This window comes from Macrotis lagotis, chromosome 1 (assembly GCF_037893015.1).
Source record: "Macrotis lagotis isolate mMagLag1 chromosome 1, bilby.v1.9.chrom.fasta, whole genome shotgun sequence".
NCBI lineage: Eukaryota > Metazoa > Chordata > Mammalia > Peramelemorphia > Peramelidae > Macrotis > Macrotis lagotis.
In genome coordinates, this window is record NC_133658.1 from 862,793,720 (window position 1) to 862,816,892 (window position 23,173).

The 23,173-nt window shown below is 40.1% G+C and overlaps 1 protein-coding gene across 2 annotated transcripts; it reads right to left on the minus strand.

Moving 5' to 3' along the window:
- On the minus strand, positions 1-2,923 carry MED18 (mediator complex subunit 18). 2 transcript variants are annotated; one of them, XM_074217942.1, is made up of 3 exons: positions 2,834-2,923; positions 992-1,077; positions 1-566 (listed from the first exon to the last, which is right to left on the minus strand). In XM_074217942.1, exons 2-3 carry the CDS (start codon positions 1,062-1,064, stop codon positions 13-15), a joined length of 627 nt encoding a protein of 208 aa, XP_074074043.1. In that variant the 5' UTR covers positions 1,065-1,077; positions 2,834-2,923; the 3' UTR covers positions 1-12. The 2 variants fall into 2 exon arrangements, with proteins under 2 accessions (XP_074074043.1, XP_074074044.1); XM_074217943.1 differs by lacking the exon at positions 2,834-2,923 and adding an exon at positions 1,247-1,318.
- Positions 2,924-23,173: the final 20,250 nt, after the last annotated feature.

Below are 23,173 nucleotides of genomic sequence, written 5' to 3' on the forward strand. Positions count from 1 at the left end.
AGTCCCTTTTGGTCACATTAGTCTTTTGGGGTCTATCTTCTCCAAGTGAACCAAAGGCTTTAGTTGTTCAGCAAAATTTCTCATGTCATCAGAGACCATGTCCTGTCCTGCTGGTGCTACAACACTTAGTTCCACAAGATAGGAGAGGGATAGGGCCTCTGTGCTGTCTGTGTTTCCAGGTATCAGGAGGCGGAAAATCTTGTATACCATGATTTTCATAATACCTTTTCTAAACAAGTGGCCCTTGGCAACAAACTCATGGTCCATTCGGAAGCCCATCTCCATCAAAAAATCAGTCAAGTTCTCAGATGTGGCGATGTCTACACAGTTCCGTACTAAGGCATGGCGGTTCTTGTCCCCCATCTCAGGTTGTCCCAAGTAGCGCAGATGCCAGGGTGCCCCTGTCTTATCCATTGATCTCCGCGCCCTTAAAACAAAAGGGCTAGCTTGTTGCCCTTTTAAGAGAAATACCATTTCATGGTCCAGAAAAGTCTCAGGCTCCATGTTGTCACAAAGACCCCGAAGTCGGTGAATGAGGCTCTCCAGGCTGTGATCCAAAACACTTCCTACAGAGAAGGAAACATCATGGAACCTCATTTTTCACTTCTGTCATAAAAAGACTGAAGAAGCATAACTGAGGACCAAAATTCCTAGGAGCCGCCATTAAGCCCTGCACATCATTCCAGATTTCTACATTTCAGATAACCATCTATAAAACAGAAATTCAACTTGCTCTTAGAAACTACCTTCTCCAATCACCTCTTTCTATTCAGGAAGTCATTAAGCTTCAGAGCTTCAACCTTCTAAGACTGAGTTTTCTTATTTGGAGCTCACAACTACTTAGTAGCAAAACTTGACCCAGAATCCAAGATTCCCATTACTCTCCACTAGAACCATATCATAGCTGCCTTGTTTTCTGACAAAAATGTTTATCATAAGTGATTAAAAGAGAACATAGTGGGTGATATAACCAATTCCTAGACTAACTTACCCTGCAATAAATACTCCATCATATTAATAGTGCCACCTGTTACTGGCATCATGGTGACTGGTGGTGCCTCCATACTGCCGGCTTTCCTAGGTGATAAGAAACAAAAGAAAATCAGAATCATAAGGGCTGATCAAGGGATTACAGGATACTCTTATGGGAGATGGCTTATTGGGGGTGGCTTTGGACAGAGCCACCAAAAAGTATTTAAGGACTCTTAGAACCATAAGACCTTACCAATAACCTTGCCCAACTCACCTGATTTTAGTTTTTAAGTTGTTTTTTTTTTTTGCAAGACAATGGGGTTAAGTGGCTTGCCCAAGGCCACACAGCTAGGTAATTATTAATTGTCTTAATTAATTCTTCATACTTGTCCTCTATAAAAAGGCTAGATTTGAACTCAGGTCCTCCGGACTACAGGGCCGGTGCTCTATCCACTGCATCACCTAGCTGCCCCTGATTTTAGTTTTCAAAATTTTAAAAACATTGAAATAAAATTAAACCACACATAAAACTATAAACTTCATTTTCAGAAAAAAAATATATCATCTTTAACAAAATAACTAAAATATTTCCCCTTTTACTTTTATGTGTATGAAGTTATAGTATTGTACACATTAATATGATTCTGCTTTCTTCTCTGGGTATCACTTTATATCAATTCTCCTGCATTTATTTTTCATTTCTAGCTAACAATCTAAAATCACTTCTTATAAAACTGAATCACTGAAATTTCAATTTTTTAAATATACACTTTTAATATATATTGGGTTAAATCTGGGAATTCTGATAGCTCCCACTCCTCATTCTAAACCGAGTTCAGCTGTTACCCTGGGCAAATCACTTAAACATTTCTGAGCTTCAGTTACCTTATCTGGAAAAGGGAGGTGGAGTGGGGGAGTTAGGGAAGAGTGTTAGAATATAGAGTACATATCCAAAGAATCAGATGAACATAAGCAGAGGGAAGAAACAATATAATAAGAAACAAGTAGATGATGTAAATGGAAAGAACTACCCCCATGAAACAATCAAAACTGAATATTATGCAGGGGCGGCTAGGTAGTGCAGTGGATAGAGCACCGGCCCTGGAGTCCGGAGGACCTGAGTTCAAATCCAGACTGAGACACTTAATAATTACTTAACTGTGTGACCTTGGGCAAGCCACTTAACCCCATTGCCTTAAATAAATAAAAATTAAAAAAAAAAATCCTAGGGGCAAAAAAGACCCCCTAAGGGTGCTTGGAATCAGGAAAACTCAAATTCACGAGTTCAGATTCAGCTTCACACACAAAAGCTCATTGAAAACAGGCAAAATCCTGTTTGCCTCAGTTTCCACATCTGTAAAATGAGTAGAAGGAAACGGCAAATTGCTCCAGGACCTTTGCCAAAGAAATCCAGAAGAATCAAAAGAATAAAAAACGACTTTTAACAGATCCGGGCTGAAAAGGCCCTTGGAAATGGTCTAGTCATTCTACCCCGCACATTTTCGTGAGGAAGAAACCTCGGTCTGGAGAGGAATGTCAGACCTTCCCCATCTCCTCCCTGGCCCCGGCCCAGGCCCAGGCCTAGGTCCTGGCCTAGGTCCTGGCCCAGTCCCTGGCCCAGGCCCTGGCCCTGGCCCTGGCCCTGACCCCTGACCCCACCTCCCGCTGGCAGAGGAGCGGGCTCTTTAAAAGAATGGCTGGGGACAAACCACGCATGCGCCATAAAAAGCGCGAAGCTCGGCTATCGCGGGCCCTCAGGACTGAAGCGAAGTCCCCGAGGCCGGGCTCGCCTCCGCCGCCCGCAGCCCCAGGGCCGGGCTCCCTCCCCATCCTCGCCCCTTTCCCAGAAACCCGGACGCACCGAGGCCCGAAAGCCCGCGGCCCTCACTCGCGATCCTTCTCCTCAAGCCGCAGCCGGCTGCCAAGAGGCCAGCGCCTGGGCGCGAGCATGCGCAAAAGCCACCCGGACCGGGAGAGCATGCGCAGTCCGTGGTCCTCGCGTACGGAAGATGGCGGCCTCCGAAGAAGCCCTGTGAAAGGCGCCATTTAATTCGTAATCTCCTAGGGTCGCCGACCTTACTAGTCTCATCTTATTTGACGGAAGAGGAAACTGAGGATCAGAAAGGGGAAGAAAGCCTATCCCTCTCACCCATTTCTCTTTAAAAACACAGAATCTAACATTTATTTAGTGCTTTCTGATTGCAGACTGAACACCTGGTTCAAAAGTCCCGCCTTGTAATACTTAGATACTTGGATACTTTTGACCCTAGACAAGTCTTCGTGAGCCTCCACCTACACAAGCAGGTTCCCTTGTACAAAGGCTCAGTCATCTGTTGGGGGAGCTCCCACACTGATGGAGGCCCAGTGGCTAAGCCTGATGTCCCTTACTGGAAGGAGGTAAGCACAGCCAGGGCCTTCTGCCCAGGGAGGCCGCATCAGCTGCTTCTGAACTCCCCGAGCCTGTCCCCCCCAAACACAGCCACCTCACCGTTCAGTCGGCTGACATCAGACTAGTCATTTTCCACTTTTTTTAAAAGTAGAGATAGATGGTTAACAACATTGCTAGTTATAATTGACCCAAGTTTTGTCCATTTTTTTTCCGTTGTCTTCCACGTCATTGTATATCCTACCTTTATTTTGTTTCCTCCACATCATTTCCCCCATTTTTCCATATTTCTCTTAATTCTTCATACTTGTCCTCTATAAAAAAGCATCCATCCTATTACAGTCATACATTAGAATGTATGTGTGTGTATTCTGACCTTCAGTTACTTTAATCTGGAAAAGGGGAGCATTCTGTCATGGGTAAATATTTTGCTACTTCCAGGTTTTTGTGATTACAATAAGACATCCCTGGGGCGGCTAGATGGCACAGTGGATAGAGCACTGGCCCTGGAGTCAGGAGTTCAAATGTGACCTCAGACACAATAATTACCAGACTGTGTGGCCCTGGGCAAGCCACTTAACCCCATTTACCTTGCAAAAAAACCTTAAAAAAAAAAAAGATAATATAGAGGGAGAAGAAAAGAAGACCCACAAAATTCTGATTGTGGGACATCTACAACTAATGGACATTACCCAGAGGAAGATTCTAGGAATAATGTTTTAAAATGCATAAAAATATTACTAACATTTCTATAGCATTTTTAGTTTTACAGACACTTTGCATATATCAACTCCTTTGATCTTTTAGTCAGTCAATAAGGTACTTACTATGTATCTGGCATACTAATTGAGAGCTTAAATATTTGTATCAGATACTATGCTAAAAATCAAAAAAGATAATCCTTGTTCACAACAGGCCATATCCCAAATGTAACCCTGGGAGGCAGGTGTTAGGGTTCCCAGGAATACACAGTGAGTAAATGTCCGAGGCAGGATTCAAACACAGATTTTACTGCTTCTGAATCTAGTGCTCTCTATCCACTCAGACATCTACTTGCAGGATTCTATAACCCATAGGATCATGAGAGAAACCAGCTATATTAAAGTAGATATAAAAAAAAATTTCAAGTTCATGGACATCAAGTTAAGTCCTAGATTAGATGATGATCTTTCATGTTACTTCCAAGGTCAACATTCTATGATTACAGATTCACAGACCCTGGGATAATCTGATTATCACATCCAGCTTGAAGGAATTCTCCTACAATATCTTGAGAAAGTGATCTTCAGGTAGCCCCTCAAATGTGAAGGACTCATTAGCTCTAGAGACAGTACATTTCCCTATTTTTTTTAGGCTTTTTTTTTTTTTTGCAAGGCAATGGGTTTAAGTGGCTTGCCCAAGGCCACACTGCTAGGTAATTATGAAGTGTCTGAGGTTGGATACCTGAGGAACTCAGGTACTCCTGACTCCAGGGCCAGTGCTCTATCCACTTTGCTACCTAGCTGCCCCATTTCCCTATTTTTAAGGAAGTTTTTCAGACCTAAATTTACCTCTGTACAATCCTCACCCCACCCCAGGGCCAAACAGAAGATGAAATCTAGGGATAGAGATTTAAAGAAAGCTATGATGGCATCAACTCTCCTTTTCAGACTTTACTAGGTAAAATTGTTCTGTGAGCTACTCAGGAACCCTTTGGCTACCAGGAGGTGAACACTGTGGTATTAGACTTAGTTGGGAATCCTAATGGAAGCTCAAGTAATCCATCGGTCTCAGGATCCCCAATATAGGGGATTACAGGCCAACACCACCATATATGTTTTGGAGGCAATTAAGGTTAAATGACTTGCCCAGGGTCACATAGATAATAAATATTATCTGAGGCCAAATTTTTTTTGTTCTTTTTTTTATTTTATTTTTCTTTTGTTTATTAAAGATTTTATTTATTTTGAGTTTTACAAAATTTCCCCCAATCTTACTTCCCTCCCCCTAAACCCCTACAGAAAGCAATTTGTCAGTCTTTACATTGTTTCCATGGTGTACATTGATCCAATTTGAGTGTGATGAGAGAGAAATCATATCCTTAAGGAAGAAACAAAAAGTATAAGAGATAACAAGATCAGCCAATAAGATATCAGGTTTTTTTTTCTAAATTAAAGGTAATAGTCCTTGGTCTTTGTTCAAACTCCACAGTTCTTTCTCTGGATACAGATGTTATTCTCCATTGCAGACAGCCCAAAATTGTCCCTGATTGTTGCACTGATGGAATAAGAAAGTCCATCAAGGTTGATCATCAACCCCATGTTGCTGTTAGGGTGTAGAGTGTTTTTCTGGTTCTGCTCATCTTACTCAGCATCAGTTCATGCAAATCCTGAGGCCAAATTTTAACTTTGAATTCTAAAGTTTTGTCCATATGAACTCTCAAAAAATCATAGAATCACATATGTGAACATCTGGTACTAACTCCTTCCACTAGGCTCATCTATCTCTCTTTGGAGATCTTGGGATATTTATCATGTTTAAAAACAAATAAAAAAACAAGAGGGGCGGCTAAGTGGCACAGTGAGGTGGCTAGGTGGCGCAGTGGATAGAGCATCAGCCCTGGAGTCAGGAGTACCTGGGTTCAAATCTGTTCTCAGACACAATTACCTAGCTGTGTGGCCTTGGGCAAGCCACTTATCCCCATTGCCTTGCAAAAACCTAAAAAAAAAAACCTCAAAACAAACCAAAAAAACCCCCCGAGTATTGATGGAATGTATTTTTTCAGGTAAGGACTTGTTGCTGGGGCTTTGATTAAGCTTTAACAATTAGTAATAATATTGTTACTTATCCTTTGTTCTCAAACAGCACCATGACATCAGGGAGGTGATGCCATGACAAGCACATGAACTGGATTTGAGTGAGAGGGTGCTCTGCAAAGTCCCCAGCCTCACTTTCTCCTCCACAGCCATCTGGGTCCAGTGGCCAGATATAGAGTAGGAAGACTGGAGGTGGCCTGGGATGCTGTGTGGTAGACCTTGGTCTTTTAAAACCAAAGTCTTTAACAGATCTCAGTTTGACAGTAGCAACAACTAGCATTCACATATTGATTTATTTGATTCTCACAACAACCCCATAAGAAATAATTACTGTTATTATAGTGGAGGAAATGGAGTTGCAGGAAAGTTAAATGACTTTCCTAGGGTCACAAGGCAAATAAATGTCAGAGTTAGGAAAAGAACTCAGGTCTTCCTGACATCAGTTGTGGTAACAGCTCCTCTACCTGTGTGCCTCAGGTCACCATCTCTGTACAAATCCTTTCAAGATACATTATCCAAAATGTGGCCTGGCCAAAAACTTTGACACGATTTTTTTTAAGATCAGATAATCTGTGATTCGTGTAGTTTCCTAGGTAGAATATTTGCCTTTGTATTCTCAGGACCTAGTAAATTTCCTGGTACACAGTAAGTATTTAATAAATGCTTTTGGATTAACTGGGTTAAATGTTGGAAATTCCCTTCCACCAAAGTAATTTGACAACCCATCTGTAACTTACTGCCTCAGAGAATTTCCAGGGTCACTGAGAAATGAGGTAACTTGCTCTTCTGCTCCCTCTCCCCTCCAGAGTCCAGGTTTCAGTTATGGAAGCATCAGGATGATGAAAACGAGAATCTGGTCATGAAAAATAACCCATATTAAAGGTGATAAAGATTAAGTGGTGTAGTACCCATTTCCAGTAGCAGGGGGAGCATATGCAAAATCCCTGGGAGATACTGTTGATAGAGGGACCATCTGGCATCAATAGCTAGATTTGGGGAGCTACCTAGGAAAGATCCTTTGTTGCATGAACCAGGTATGATAGCAGATAAGTCATTAAAAATTCAGATAGATATCAAAATATCTAAAAGGTAAAGCCAAAAGGAAATAAAAATTAAAAATAGAGTCAAAAGGAACTAAGTATGAATCCTGGGTAACTCTGAGCAAGTCATTTAACTGATGTTTACTTCAGTTTTCTCAACTGTGAAATGAGAATAATAGCCTCATAGGGTTGTTGTACCTGTTGGGCTTAAAACCTAGGTAGCACAGTGGGTTGAGCCAATGGATTTAGTCAGGAAGATAGGAGTTGAAATTCTGGTTAAGCCATTATAGCATGAGCCTTGGCAATTCACTTACCTGCTGTTTGTCTCCATTTCATCATTCATAGAATGAGGATATGTATAGCTTCCCTGGGTTGTTGTGAGGCTCAAAAGAAACTTTCCAAGTGCTTTTCAAACTTTAAAGCAAGAGAGATACATTAACTCTTATTACCTTCGTTGCCTAGCTGACTGTGTGTCTTCATCCAGAGTTGATTTCACTAAAGATGACATCAGGCTCTGGAGCAATCTGACTGTCAGGGCTAAACAGGACTTAAGAAAGGGAAAGGAATAAGCATTGATAAAGTATCTACTATGTGCCTTGTAAAGACATGTGAAGCACTTTTTCCCTTACAAATATTAATTCATTTGTTCTGGGAAGTAGGAGCTATTATTATCTTCATTTTATATTTGAGGAAACTGAAGCAGACAGAGGCTATGTCATCGCCCAGAGATCTCATTCAGTTCAAATGGCTCATTTTAGAGATGAAGAAACTAAGTCCCAGAACAAAAGAGCCTTACTCAACATCGAACAGTGAGGAAGCAGCAGAACTGAACCAAGCAGGCTTTTGACTATCTAGTCTACTTCTGCCAAAACGAATTCTTTCTCAGATTTCTAATTGCAAAAATTTTTCAATAATTCTACCACCCATTCCCTAAGCATCTATTGCCTGCCAGGCACTAGCATTTTAAGGTTTACAAAGTGCTTTATAAATATTATCTTATTTGACCCTCCAAACTATCCTGTGAGGGAGGAGCTATTATTGATCCCATTTTACAGTTGAGTAAACTGAGGGAGGTTAAGTGACATGCTGAGAGGTCTAGGGCAGGATTTAAACTGAGTTCTTTCTGACTCCAAGTTCAGAATTTTCTATGCAGGCACCAGCTAGCTGCCCTCAAAGACCATTCAGTCTACTGGATGAGCTGACTTCTTTCTGTAAAATCCACTTTGTTTGCATCTCTCCTCTGTCTGATATCATGTACTTCCTTTTCTCTCACCAACATTAAGGATTTATGAAACAGCTACCTACTATGTGTAGGCACTATATGAAGGACTGAGAATTCAAACGAAGTCCAAAACATGGAGCTCACAGTCTAAAAGAGGAGAGGACAAAAGAGGAGACAGTTATTAAAAATGCCTATCCATCTGAACAATGGTGCAAATGGGAGTAAGATCCCAGAGAGGAGGAGGCACCAGCAGTGAGTTGGGAGGTAAGGGAACACTAGGAAAGGCAATGGAAGAAGAGGGATTTGAACTGAGCCCTAAAGGAATCCCAGAGGCAGAGATGAGGAATGAGAAGACTTTCTAGGTGTGGGGGACATCCAGAGAAAATGCTTGGTCAGGAAGGTAATGTAGTATCTGCTGCAAGAACAACCAGTCAGCAGGCCAATGTCACTGAATTACAGAGTATGGCAGTAATATGGAGTAAGGTATAAGAACACTGGAAAGGTAGGAATAGGTCAGGTTACGAAAGGATTCTAAAATCCAAACAGAAGATTTTACATTTGAGCCTCTAGTTCAAGGATGGGGAACCTTTTTTCTGCCAAGAACCGTTTGAATATTTATTATATTATTCCTGGGCAAACAATTAATTCACCCCTAAAAAAACTTCCTAGACTTATTGAAGTTTGAGTCCTGCTGTGCAGTTGCCTTGATTGCCAAACCAAATGATTAAGTTCAGACTGGTTAATAACAAGTCACTGGAGTTTATTGAATAGGGAGGATGGAATGTTCAAATGCACACTTCTCTTGTTAGAGTATTATTATTATGTTTTGGCAAGGCAGTGGGGTTAAGTGACTGGCCCAAGGTCATGCAGCTAGGCCTTGTCTTCTGAAAGATGGGGATCAATGGGTTACAACATATACTTTGTTGTTGTTGTTTTCAGTTGTGTCCAGTTCTTCAAGACCCCATTTGAGATTTTCTTGGGAAAGATGCAGAAGTGGTTTGCCATTTCCTTCTCCAGCTCATTTTATGAATGAAGAAACTGAGGTAAACAGAGTTAAATGACTTGCCTGGAGTCACCCAGCTAGTAAGTGTCTGAGGTTGCATTTGAACTCATGAACAGAAGTCTTCCTGATTCCTGGTGCTCCATAGCTCCCTCTCCCAGCCCTGCCTGGTCCAAAGACTTCTTGATGGATGGCTGTTTGGCTAACTCCAACATCCTGCAGTCCCTGTCCAGAAAAGCAAGAGGGTGTGCATTTCTCCTCTTTCAAACTATCTTGCCTTTTTCTTTAAGTTATTGATTTTTAAAAAATAAATGTTTTTTTTTCCAATTTGGAACTTCAAGACTCCAAACCATCATTGACATGGCTTGGGCAGAAAAGCAAAATTAGGACCAACTCTGTGGAAGTTCCAGAGAGCTCGATTTCAGCTCAGAATAAGGAAGCATTTCCAAAGAATTAGTCATTCTACAATGCAGCTGGCTGGTTGCCTTTTGAGGAGGGGAGTATAAAAAGCAGCCAAAACTGTGCCCAGGGCAAATTCATTTGGAGGTCTGGGACCCAAAGGAGACAAGGCATTTCAGAGGATAGTCAGAGTGGCTGTAGTTGAACCAAAGAGGGTGGCTTATCCCATACTCAGTCTTTAGGAGGTCAGTTGTATCCTGGGTCTCCATGGGATTTGAAGTTCAACTGAAGTTAACTAAGCAAGAATAGGACTCTGGCACTAAGGTACTTTTTGCCCCAGGCTAGTTCTGGGCTCTACTTAAGAAGGAGCGAATCAGGTCTGAGAGGGTGGGAGGTTGGACAAGATGACTACTGTGGTCCCTTCTGGTTCTCCTGACAATCTAATGTTTTCTGTGCTTTAGTAATGCTGTTCCTTTGTTTTTTTCCTATTACAAATAATTCAAGAGTCTTATTATTAATAGTAACAATAACATGAGGCTCATGTACTAAGCAGTAAATGAGAGAGTTCCTGTCCTCAGGGAGTTTCCTGGCTAGGAAGCTAGACAGAAAAAACAACTACTTGTATTTCTGCTGTCTCTAGTTCAATGCTGACTAAGGGGTTCAGCTACCAACTGATGACAGATACCACCAGAGACTTCATCTTATTTAATCCTTTCAGTCTTAAGGAGGAGGCCTAAGAAAGTCTGATGCAAAATATTAATTGGCTCTTTTAATTGCTCCCTTCTATTCACTGAAGCCAACACAAGCCAGTCTCTGGTTGACCTGGTGTCAAGGTGCCTCTGGGGAAGGGACAATAATAGTTAATGTATTACCTATCTCCCTAAAAGATTAAAGATTAGCCCTGGTTTAGCTGAACTGTAACTGTCTGTTTGGGTTTCTCCCCTCCCAGGGTTGTCTGGGGAAGGCAGCATTTGGTCTAGTTTGTTGTTATTTTTTCTGTTGGGATTATTTTACTCTACTGGTCCTTGGTCTTCCTGAATGTTGGACTTTCTTTAGAAGGGTTTCCCCACTTTCTTACAATCTTTTGGAAACTTCAACCCTTACTTTGGTTTGATTTTTGTAAACTATAAAAAATAACAATACTAATAATAGTTGCTGCTACTTTAGCATTTAAAAGTTTGCAAATATTTATACATCATTTCATTTAAGCCACATCATAAATCTAGAAGGTTGTAACTATTATTATCCTTCCATAGACAAGGAATCTGAGGCACATAGAAGTTAAGGGAATTACCCAGGATCACACAGTTAGTATTACAGCTAGGATTTGTGAACAATGTGTTTTGCTCTTTTAAAATACATATTTTAACTTATATAGGTGTAATGCAAGTGGTTGGAAAGTCACCTTTCACATAAAGCCTCCTTTTTAATCAGATCAAATTAGAGAAGTTGAACTTTGTCTTTAGAGAGCCTTCTCTTAACAAGTTATCATTTGTAAAATTACTAGATCAAGGTAGCCTTACTTTCATGGTTGGTCTAGAGTAAGCAGAACCCTTTTCTGAAATTAATGAGATTATTGATAAGGATTCCTCCTTCCTTGATAGACATGACTAACACATTTGAGAACTCCTTTGATGGACACGTACTAAAAATCCTCATCTACTGAAGACCCTGCTTCCAACTGTGCCAATGTATAAATATGTTCCCCTCAAAAGCCTCCATGAATTCATTTTCACTACTTCCCATTCATGCATGATTGCCTGTGGACCTAGTGAATAAATACACCATGCCATATCCTAACCCTGTCTTTTGTTAAAGCCAACTCTAGGAGACCTTTTGTGATTGAAACAAGTTTAGCATTCTAGCCAGACACTGACAGTATAGAAGTTAGAGGAGTGGTCTGGGGATCAAGGAAACAAGTTCAAATCCTGCCACAGACACAAGTAGTTTGACCCTGAGCAAGTCAGTCTACCTAGGTTTCCTCATCTGCATATACTTTAATATAAGAGTTCATTGATCCTAATGCAAAGTCAGTGCATTTTAAAAAGTTTTTGGATAACCATATTTTAATTTAATTGATTTCCTTTGTAATTCTTCTGAGAAGGGATTCATATGCTTCATCAGGGTTGTCAAAGGGACTCATGACCCAAAAAAAAGTGCTCCAGTAGTTAGTTGCAAGTTGTCTTACACAAGGATCTGTGATCTCATCAATTTTCTTTCTTCTGTTTATACAGTTTACAAGCCAGCCTATCTGCCCACTTGTGTGACTCTTGTCCTTGTTCTTCCATAAGTTTGCTTCAGGCAGGTCATTCAACTTACTGGAAGCTTTCTTCCTCTCTCCTTCTATTCCTCCCTTCCTCCCTTGCTCTTTCCCTCTCCTCCTCTTTCTCCTTCCTTTCCTGCTCCCTTCCTTCCTCTCTCTCTCCCTTTCTTCTTTCCTCTCTCCCTCCCTCCCTTCCTCACTCCCTCCTTCCTTTATTTCTCTTCCTCTTTTCTGACATTAATAACTGTTTCCTAATACTAGAAGTCACAAGGAAGGACAAGAGGTGGCATATGCCAAATAAGCAAGTAAGTTAAACTACCATCACCTCTGCCACCAGCTCCCCCTAGACACAGAGACAGTCCAGGCAGGACCTTGAGCCCAAGAGCTCCAGGAATAACAGTGCCACCCAGAATACTGGCCCTGCTGCCAGTCCAGGTCCCACACCCTCAGTCATCATTTAGGGAATCAGCCATGTAACTTATCAACTGCTTCTGAAGGTGCTAGAACCCTTTGCCTTCTCAGATGCCATTGCCACTGAAGTCCCTGAAGAGGAGGTTCTCACCACAAGCTCTCTCTACCGGTAGAGGTGGTTAGGTGGCGCAGTGGATAGTGTGTTGGACTTGGAGTCAGGGAGTCCTGAGTTCAAATCTGAATTTGGACATTTATTAGCTGCTGTGTGACCTTAGTAAATTACATAACCTCTGTCTGCCTTAGTTTCTTCAACTATAAAATGGGATTAATAATAGCACCTACCTCAGAGGGTTTGTGTGAGGATAGATGAAATAATATTTCTAAACTGCTTAGTGCAATTTGGAGTACACTAGTAGGCTCTTAATAAATATTTATTCTCTTATTCCCAGGCTTGAACTTTCGGGTGAAGATATAAAGAAAGCATTCTGTAAACCTACAGTATTCCTCCAGTACAAAAGAGGGAGGGCCTTCTTCAAGGCCAGTTTTGGTCATTATAATCTTTGCATATATTGTTTTTCTGATCTACGTACTTCACTTTCCATCATTTCATATGGCTTCCCTTGCTTTTCTGAATTCTTCATAGTATTCATTTCTTACCTCATAATAATATTCTATTTACATCAATGTACCACAATTTGTTTAGCCATTCTCCAAATGATGGGCATCTATGTTGTTTCCAAAATGGATACTACCAAAAAATTTTGCTAGACAATCTAGTAGAAACCAGATATAGAATGACTTCTCATACCATACGCTAAGACAAACTCCAAATAGGTTCATGAGTTAGACTCAAAGTGTGACATCATAAATAGATTAGAAGAACAAGGAAGAGCTATAGATAAGGGAAGAGTCCATGAGCAAACAAGGTCTGGAGAGTATTATAATAGAATGTAAAGCAAAGCATTTTGATTACATATTTCTAATAGTTTCTCTTTTTTGTTTTTTCAATGGGGGAGAAGATGAGAGAGAAAGAATTCAGAGCCTATTCTCAAAAATTATTTTCTAAAATCCAAATCCTTCATTTTACAAAAGAGGAAACAGGCCAAAAGAAAGAAAATAACTTGTTAAAGTCATGTAGATGGTTGGTGGAGGGCTGGCATATTTCCTTTGTTTTCTCTACTGAGATCCTCTCTCTGTCTCCTCCAGGGGCACATGCAAAACAAATACAAGGTGATGGGATACTAACAATTGAGGGGTATCAGGAAAGGCCTCGATGTTATCCTCAACTCCTCAGTGTCACTTTATTATGGTGAAGAATGATAGAATGTAAGAAAGTTTGAAAATGTGTATATATATGTATATGTATATGTATATGTATATGTATATATGTATGAATATGTATGTATATAAATTACAAAGACTGGAGTCTGCCTGTGGCTGTTGTGCCTACCTGCACCTAATTGAGTGTAAGACAAAAGTATTGACCCCAACCTGATCAGACCTGAGATTAGATCAGATCTGCTCCATCTGGTCCCCAGTTGAGCTAGGGTCCTTGTCCTTTGCAAGTGAGCTTGCTCAATGAAATTCATACATATTACCTTATACTCCCTGTGCTCACTAGTGTAATGACAAGGGTAGGGAAAACATATTATTAGAGAGTAGTTTGGGGGGAGTATATTGATTAGATTATAACCCTGACTAATGGCTGGCACCAAGGGGAAGAACAAGTCTTCAAATGCATAGAAGACTAGACATTGTCGCAATTCGCTGTCTTTTGCCGCTAGGGAAATTGGTCCTTTTCTGTAGAAAACTATGTAATCAAAAAAAAGGTTAATCACTCTGAACTAAGAATTTATGAGTCATTTATAACACTTGCATATCCAATCATTTCCAAACCTTGTTTCTATCTTTACAATTTACAACATTTTTTTTTTAGGTTTTTGCAAGGCAATGGGGTTAAGTGGCTTGCCCAAGGCCACACAGCTAGGTAATTATTAAGTGTCTGAGGCTGGATTTGAACACAGTGAATTTAATAATAACCTAGCCATGTGGTCTTGGGCAAGTCACTTAACCCCATTGCCTTGAAAAAATTCTAAAAAGAAAGTGTGTCAAAGCTGGGAGGGTCCTAAAATATAGAATATCATGATTAATATGGAAATATGTTAAACAGGACTGCATACATATTACCTATATCAGATTACTCATTGTCATGAGGAAGGGGGGAGGGAAAGGAGGGAGCTAGAAAAATGTGGAACTCAAAATCTTACAAAAAGGTAAATGTTGAAAACAATTTTTACATGTAATTGGAAAAAATTAAATAACATTTATTATAAAAAAGAATACAGAATGTTAGCACTGAGAAAAACATTAGGGCATAGAATTTCAGAACTGAAAGAGTCCTTAGAACCTAGATAGTCAGAGTTGGAAGAGCCGTGAAGTTCATCTTTTCTAGTCCCTTATTTTACAGAGGAGGAAACAGGTCCAGACAGGGGAAACACCTTGCTTAAGTGATTAACCCCGGCAAATAGTTGTCTCTACACTTCTGCAAATCCTTTGCAATTAATACTTCCCATTTTATAGAAGAGGAACTGGGACATGTATAGCAGGCTTTTGCTCAGGTCAGTGAGAGAACCAGCCATGGACTCCCAAGGCCTTCGCAGGTTGGCTGGACTTCGGTAGCTCCACTTTCTGGCGACAATTTCCTTTTTTTTTAACCTGGCTCTGACTACATTCCATCATTTGTTCTCTGAGGGAGGTGAGACACACTTGGTAACCCACTGTGACCCCATCAGCCTTCTTGACACACAAACCAGTTGTGAAATAATCTGGGTGGTGACTCAGCCCCAAGGCCTATATTCCTCTGGTCAGCTTGGGCTGGGATTGTTTTGCTCTTGTACTGAGCCTCAAAAGGACATTCTGTTTAAAAACAGAATGCTTATCAAGTCCTCTGTGATGATGTCCAAAGCACTGGTTGAACTCTGGTCCTGCAGGCGTCATGGATGGTTGGACCTGGGTGTGTGGCGTCTAGTACATTATCTGCTGGGTCTTGTACCTGGCCTAACTCACTCTCCCATGCTTAGATGTCAGGAAAGAGGAGGGTGACTTGAGAAAGGGTTGGATCGGGGGTGAAAGCCTCTTCCTTGTCTCTTGTATTTATTTTTGTTCATGTTCCCTGGGGTTGACCCATATTTTCTCTGTTGCTCTAGGTGAGAAAGAACATTTTCTTATCCATCACTGGTTTGAGAGGAGGCAGAAGGACAGTTAGTCTGTATCCAAATATTGTAGCCATGCCAAGTGCATAGAAGCCTTCAGCCTCATCGTTTATGCCTGAATCCCAGGGGCTCCAAGTTCTAGTCTTCCTGTGCCTCTCTTCAGTTTCCCAAACAAGGGGTTATCTAGTCTTTACTTAAAGACCTCCAAGGCAGGGAAAGTCACAACCCTACCCCATCAGAGCAGCTCCTTCCATTTTTGGATAGTTCTAATTGCTGGGAACTTTTGCTTATCCATTGTAGTTCACCCTCATTCTGTTACCTAGACGTCCTAAAATCAAGAATTAATAGTTAAAGATAATTGAGCAAATTGTGGTAAAGAAACATGATGGAATGCTATTGTGCTGAAAGAAATGATGAAAATTATAGGAAATTTAAGAAGACTTGTAGAATCTAATTCAGAGTAAACCAGGAGAGAACAATCTGTACAATAGCAACTATGTTGTAATGACTTTAGAATTTTGATCAACACAGTGAACCAGTCACAATTCCAAAAGACTCATGTTGAAACATGTTATACCTCTCCTGATAAAGACATGATGGGTTCAGGGTGCAAATTGAGACATTTATTTTTTGAAGACAGGCAATGTGGAAATTTGTTTTGGTGACTATACATGATTGTCATAAGGATTTTGATTTTATTTTTCTCAGTGGGAGGAGTAGGGAAGAAGTGAGAGGGAGAAAAAGTAGAATTTTATTAGTGAAAAAATTAAATTTAAAAATTTAAAAAGATTAATAGTTGGAAGAGAACCCAGTATCCATTTAGTCCCATCCATTATCTTAAGAAGAACCATAGAATCATAGAACTAGAAAGATCTTTAGTGGTCATCTAGTCCAACTTCTTCATTTTATAGATGAAGAAAATGAGATTCAACTCAGGGAGAAGTGACTTGCTCTAAGTTAGAGTAGTAGTATGTGTCAGAGACGGGATTTGAACTTGGGTCCTCGATTCAAAAACTGGTATTCTTTTCACTGCACCATGCTCTGCTTATCTTATATCTGCCAATTGATTTTCTAGTTTGCTCTGAAGACTTCCATGTAAAGGGAACGCATCACTTCCCAAGTCTTGGGTCCATTCCATTTTTTGTCAGGAAGTTTCTCCTGATGGCCATCTGAAATTTTCTATAAACAATTTTAGTTTCTTGCTGGTATTCTACTCTTAGTACCCTTCTCTTCTCATACCGTTGTTCAATAATATTTTAAAGTGCTAGTTTGAAATTAAGAACAAACAGATTAAATCAAGTTTCCCAAGGGAATAATTAATTCTGATCACAGTAATTCTGATTCAGTTCATGGCTGTTGACTAGGCCATATGACTGGAAAAACACTTATATGCTGCTGGAGACTATGTATTTCCTATACTTCTCTCCCTTATTCCCCTCTTTCTCCCTGTAGTCCTTCTTCCTTTTTTTTTGCAAGATAATAGGGTTAAATGACTTGGCCAAGATCACACAGCTAGCTTATTAAGTGTCTGAGGGCAGATTTGAACTCAGGTCCTCCTGACTCCAGGACTGGTACTCTATCTACTGCACCATGTAACTGTCCCTTTTCTTTCTTTTTTTTTTAACTTCAAACTTGATTCCTTCCCAAGAACTATTGTATAAACCAAGAGTCTCCTTTTTCTCCCTTTACTTCCTTTCACAGAATGGTAAAGTCTTGAGGATCTGTCAAAAGACTGGAGGACTTTTAGACTGAAGACAAGAAGAAATGTTAGGAGTGGGATATGAAAGCTGTCTTCAACTACTGAAAGGCTGTCATGGGGAGGGGAAACTAACTTGTTGCTCTTGGGGCCAGAGGAAAGAAGCAGGAAAAATAAGTAAAAATTGCAAGGAAGCAAATTTGATTTGATGACAGGAAAAAAAATTTTGACCATTCATAATTGTTCAAAAACAGAATGAAATTACTGATTAGAGAAATGCAAATTAAAGCATCTCTGAGGTACGATCTCATACCTCTCAGGCTGGCCAATATGATCACATAGGACAATGATCAGTGTTGGAAGGGATGTGGAAAATCTGGGACACTAATACATTGTTGGTGGAGCTGTGAACTCATCCAAGCTTTCTGTAGAGCAATTTGGAATTATGCCCAAAGGGCAATAAAAATGTGCATACCCTTTGATCCAGCAATACCACTAATGGGTCTATATCCTGAAGAAATCAAGAAAAAGGGTAAAAACATCACTTGTACAAAAATATTCATAGTAGCCCTGTTTGTGATGGCAAAGAATTGAAAATTGAGTGACTGTTCATCAATTGGGGAATGACTGAACAAATTGTGGTATATGTATGTTATGGAACACTATTGTTCTATTAGAAACAGGAGGGATGGGAATTCAGAGAAGCCTGGAAGGATTTGCATGAACTGATGCTGAGTGAGATAAGCAGAGCCAGGAGAACCATATATATACCATAACAGCAACATGGGATTGATAATTAGTCTTTTTTTTTTTTTAGATTTCTGCAAGGCAAATGGGGTTAAGTGGCTTGCCCAAGGCCACACAGCTAGGTAATTATTGTCTGAGATCAGATTTGAACCCAGGTACTCTTGACTCCAGGGCCGGTGCTTTATCCACTGCGCTGCCTAGCTGCCCCAATAATCAGTCTTAATGTACTTGCTCGTTTCAGCAGTGCAACAATCAGGCACAATTTTGGGGTATTTGTGATGGAGAATATCATCTGTAACCAAAGAAAGAATTGTGGAGTTTAAACAAAGACCAAAGACTATTACCTTTAATTTTAAAAAACTTATCTTATTATGTAATTTTGCTATCTCTTATATTTTATTTTTTCCTTAAGGATATAATTTCTTTCTCAACACATTCAATTTAGATCAGTGTATAGTATGGAAACGATGTAAAGACTATCAGACTGCCTTCTGTGGGGGGAGGGGGGAGGGAAGCGAGATTGGGTGGAAAATTGTAAAATCCAAAAAAACCCCAATAAAAATAGAAGGAAATGCCTAAAGGAGACAAAGGGTTTTCCCTTGTTGGAAGTCTTCAAGTAAAGGTTGGATCATCATTTATCTGGCATGTGGTAGAGGGGATTTGTGTTCAGGTTGGGGTTAACCAAATGTAAGATCCCTTTCTTGACATTCTGTGCATCCCTGGTCATGAGACCTGTTGGCCATTAACTCCAGAAGCAAAGGGTTGACCAGAATATTTGCCACCTTGGACAGTGCTCCCTAAACTTCTAGCAGCTGAGAGTGAGACCTGGATTTGTAGTAAGAGCTAGGTCTGAGTTTTAGTTCGACCTCTTACTGACAGTGTGACCTTGGGCTTTTCTCTCAATATACTTATTTGGCTTTTTAAAAATATTAAAAAATTATGCTCACTTTTTAGGGGGAGAGTGGTGATATGGGACCTGTGATTTAATTGTCACTGAGCTTCAACACAGGAAATTTCTTTCTTTTTTTCTTTTTCTTTTTTTTTTAGTTTTTTTTGCAAGGCAAATGGGGTCAAGTGGCTTGCCCAAGGCCACACAGCTAGGTAATTATTAAGTGTCTTAGACTGGATTTGAACTCAGGGACTCCTGACTCCAGGGCCCATGCTTTCTATCCACTGCACCACCTAGCTGCTCCAGGAAATTTCTAATATGGAAACTGTCTCCTGGTTTACCAACTTGTTGCCAAGTTAGTGCCTTACTGAGAGTGCTGAAGTGTCCTGCCCCTTGTCCTGTCGCTAGGATGTATCAGAAAAGGACTTGAACCAGAATCTTCTGGACTCCAAAACCAGCCTTCTATTCCTTGTTGATTGATGGGTTGGTTATTGTCCTTCATTCTTGTGGTCCTTCAAGAGAACCAGCAAGAACAAAAGAAAAAGAAGATTGTAAGTCATTTTAAATGATACTATAAACTGCTGGTGTTTAGGACTCCTTTTTTATTTTTTTAAAGTATATCTTAACTTTCAAGTTACAAAATCATCTTGTTTGCTTCCAAGTCTCCTTTTGAACTTTTTGGTATTTACAAATGTTTCCACATCTACTTACTGAAGATGTTTATGCTTTCCCTTTGCCTCCCAGAGTAGATGCGAATATCACATGAGGTCAAGGAAGGGATCATAAAGCATTCTACAAATGTCATCTAAAATTCTGTTGTATACTTGGGAATTCAGAGTCTCCAGCCTTGGGCTTGTTCACATACTTGGTATCAATTGGTAGCTCTGAGGTGAACAGGGAGCTGTCAGAGAATGACTCCCTTAATGATCTCTGACCTCTTCTATGCATTTATCCCATTCTATTTTGTATTTTAGCTATTTGACACAGGACTGTAGGATTTAGTACTGAAGAGGAAAGCAAAAATTTGTAAAATGGAAGCATTTTACAAATGGGAAAAATTGAGATCCTGAGAAATTATGACTTGTCCAGAGTCTCCTAGATAGGCAGTGGGTAGGGGAGCATATATTTTGGACCTAAGCTTTCTTGTCTTTAAATTCAAGGCTCTTTCCACCACGCCCACAATAACATCTTATTTGTGTTCAGGCCTGATCATTCCTATGATAAGTTTTATGAGGGCAGGAATGGCATGTTGTTTCATTTTCCTTCTGCTAGTACCTATAATAATAAAAATAACATTTATATAGCACCTACTATATTCCAGTCACTAGAATATAGTAAGTACCTTATAATTATATCTTTTGATCTTCACAACAATTTGGGGGAGGTAAGTGCTATTCTTATTCCAATTTTACAAATGAAGAAACTGAGACAAACAGAAGTTAAATGACTCACCCAGGGTCATTTAGCTAAGACTTGAACTCAGGTCTTACTGTGCCATCTAGCTGAACTTAACCCAGGAAGTAGTTCTTAGCTGGATTGACTTCTCTCTCTCTCTCTCTCTCATACTCTCTCTCTCTCTCCCCCTCCCTCCTCTCATATCTCCTTAAGGACTACCTTCTTCTTCCCTACCATTCAGATATGTACATTTCTCCTGTTCTTAATAAAACTTTAACTTGACCCTGCTATTTCCTTTAAGCTCTTCCTTCATATCTTAATTCCTTTTTTTCAGACAAACTCCTAGAAAAATCCCCTACTTTGTTGCTTCTTCTTCCCACCATATATGACCCTTAGTAAAGTTGGGATTGAACCCCCCTGCTCAAGGGAAGGGAAAGATCTATATAGGTCCTTCCCTCTATCCTCTTTACATGGGAGCTTGATAAGAAATAGTTCTATTTTGGAGAAATTTATGGTATCCTGTTTTGAATCCTATCCCTTAACCCCTGCATTTCCATCTGCTCCACCATTTAACCTGGAATGTTGGGTCACTTTCTCCCACCCTCAGTTCCATGTGTAAAATCCCAAAATAAGTTGTATAACCTCTGATCCTGTAGATTGCAGAGATGGCGCAGTGGATAGAGCACCAGCCTTGGAATCAGGAGAACTTGAGTTCAAATTCAGCCACAGTCATTTACTAACTGTGTGATCTTGGGCAAGTCTCTTAACCCTCATTGCCTTACATCAAGGGCTATCTCCAGTCATCCTGATCCATATCTGGCCACTGCACCCAAATGTCTGGAGGAGAAAATGAGGCTGGTGACTTAGCACAAATTCACTCAAATTCAATTTACTTGCTTGTCATAGCATTACCTCCTTGATGTCAAGGTCTTTGAAAATGAAGGATAAATATCACCAAGTTGCAGAGAAGTCTACTTACATTAGTGAGGGCATTTTCTCTCAGGAGTTCTCTATACTAATAAAACCACAGGTTAGATAAGGGGGTAAAAATGTATTAGATATTATGTTAAGGCACTGGGAATACAAAACAAAAACCAGTTCCTGCCCTCAATATGCTTTTACTTATTCTCTCCAGTTAAGGAAGAACCCTCCATGGCAGCCCATTCCCCTTTATCCCTTCCATCTTATAGAGATTACGGACACAGTACTCCCAGGATTTGGAAAATTCATATAAAATATTTTGGGCCTCCCTTTGTCTCAGGGAGGAGGTCTGAATTTTTTCTTTTTTATGCAAGGTTATACATATATTTTATGTATTTCTGAGTCTCTGAACCAGGGATATCTAATCTTTTTAATCTTCTATACCATATCACCCAACAAAAACCCCCAAGGGCCACAAAAAAATTGAATATCCATTCATGAATTCAGTGCAACCCACACCACCAACTGAGTACAACAAATGCATAAGGGCTGAATGAATGGGCCTCTTTGACTAGACATACCTGTGTCATCTACTGGCCTTCTGTGTTATCTGTTGGTTCTGCAAAACTCTAACCAAAAATTTCCATTTAATTTCTTATGACAACCAGAAATATATCAAAACTGTGATGGAGAAAGTCTCAATATGGAAGAGAGAACTGCTAAGTACAGGGGAGATGAGATACATCACCAGAAGTTTCTGGTTCCTATGCCCCCCTCCCCACTCCCCATGGGAATGAATCTCTTTGATCACAACAGTTCCTAAAAACTCCCTGTTTAGTTACTTTGATCTGTGTCAATGAGAAGAATGATCACAAAAATTAAGGATGGCCAAGAGTCTTTGAAAGAATTTGGAATGTGAATGATGCCCACATGTTTGTATAACATGTATGTTAGGGGTGAGTCATAGGTGGGAAATTTTGGGAGGAGTAATTCTGGTTGTACCCAGGCCTCAGGCAAAGGAATAGGACCAGGCATTGATTCCTTTCCAAGTCTTTTGATCAGACTTGATCAGTAGGAGTAAAGGTTATTATAATAGCTCCTATATTACATGGGAAAGGAGCTCTCCTATCTAACCATCTTCCCACTAGTCAGCTTGCTGCCAGGAATAAAATCGGGCAGTTTGATGATACAGTCGATAGAGTACCAGTCCTGGAATCAGGAGGACCTGAGTTTAAATCCAGCCTTAGACTCTTACTAGATGTGTGACCTTGGGCAAGTCATTTACCCCTTGCATCCAGGGCCATCTCCAATCATATCTGGCTACCAGACGAAAAAGTGAAGCTGACAATTTAGCACAGCAACCCCTCACTCCAATGCAATTCACATGCATGTCCTGATATCACCTCCCTGATGTCAAAGTCTTCTCTGAGAAAGGACAGATATCATCAACCCATTAATAATCTCCATAAAATTTTAAACTCATATATTCTTCCATTCCTTATGCTGTTTCCCTCTATTAGGATGGAAGCTACTTGTGAACCAAGATGGTCTGTGTCTATGTATTTTGTATCCTTGTGACTTAGCATAGTGCTTAGCAAAGAGAAATTGATGAATGACTGCTTTTCAATCATTTGTTCATTATCAATCTATTCTGAAATGATAGAATTCATTAGAATAAAATGGTCACATCTGCCAGTGCAAAGTCTTATATGCACTATTTTCATTGGATTATCACAGTGGCTTTTAGAATTATGCTTGGTTGGTTGGTTCTTTTCCTTTTTATTGAAGAATGTTTGAAAAAAATATTTGAGAAAAATTATAGTAT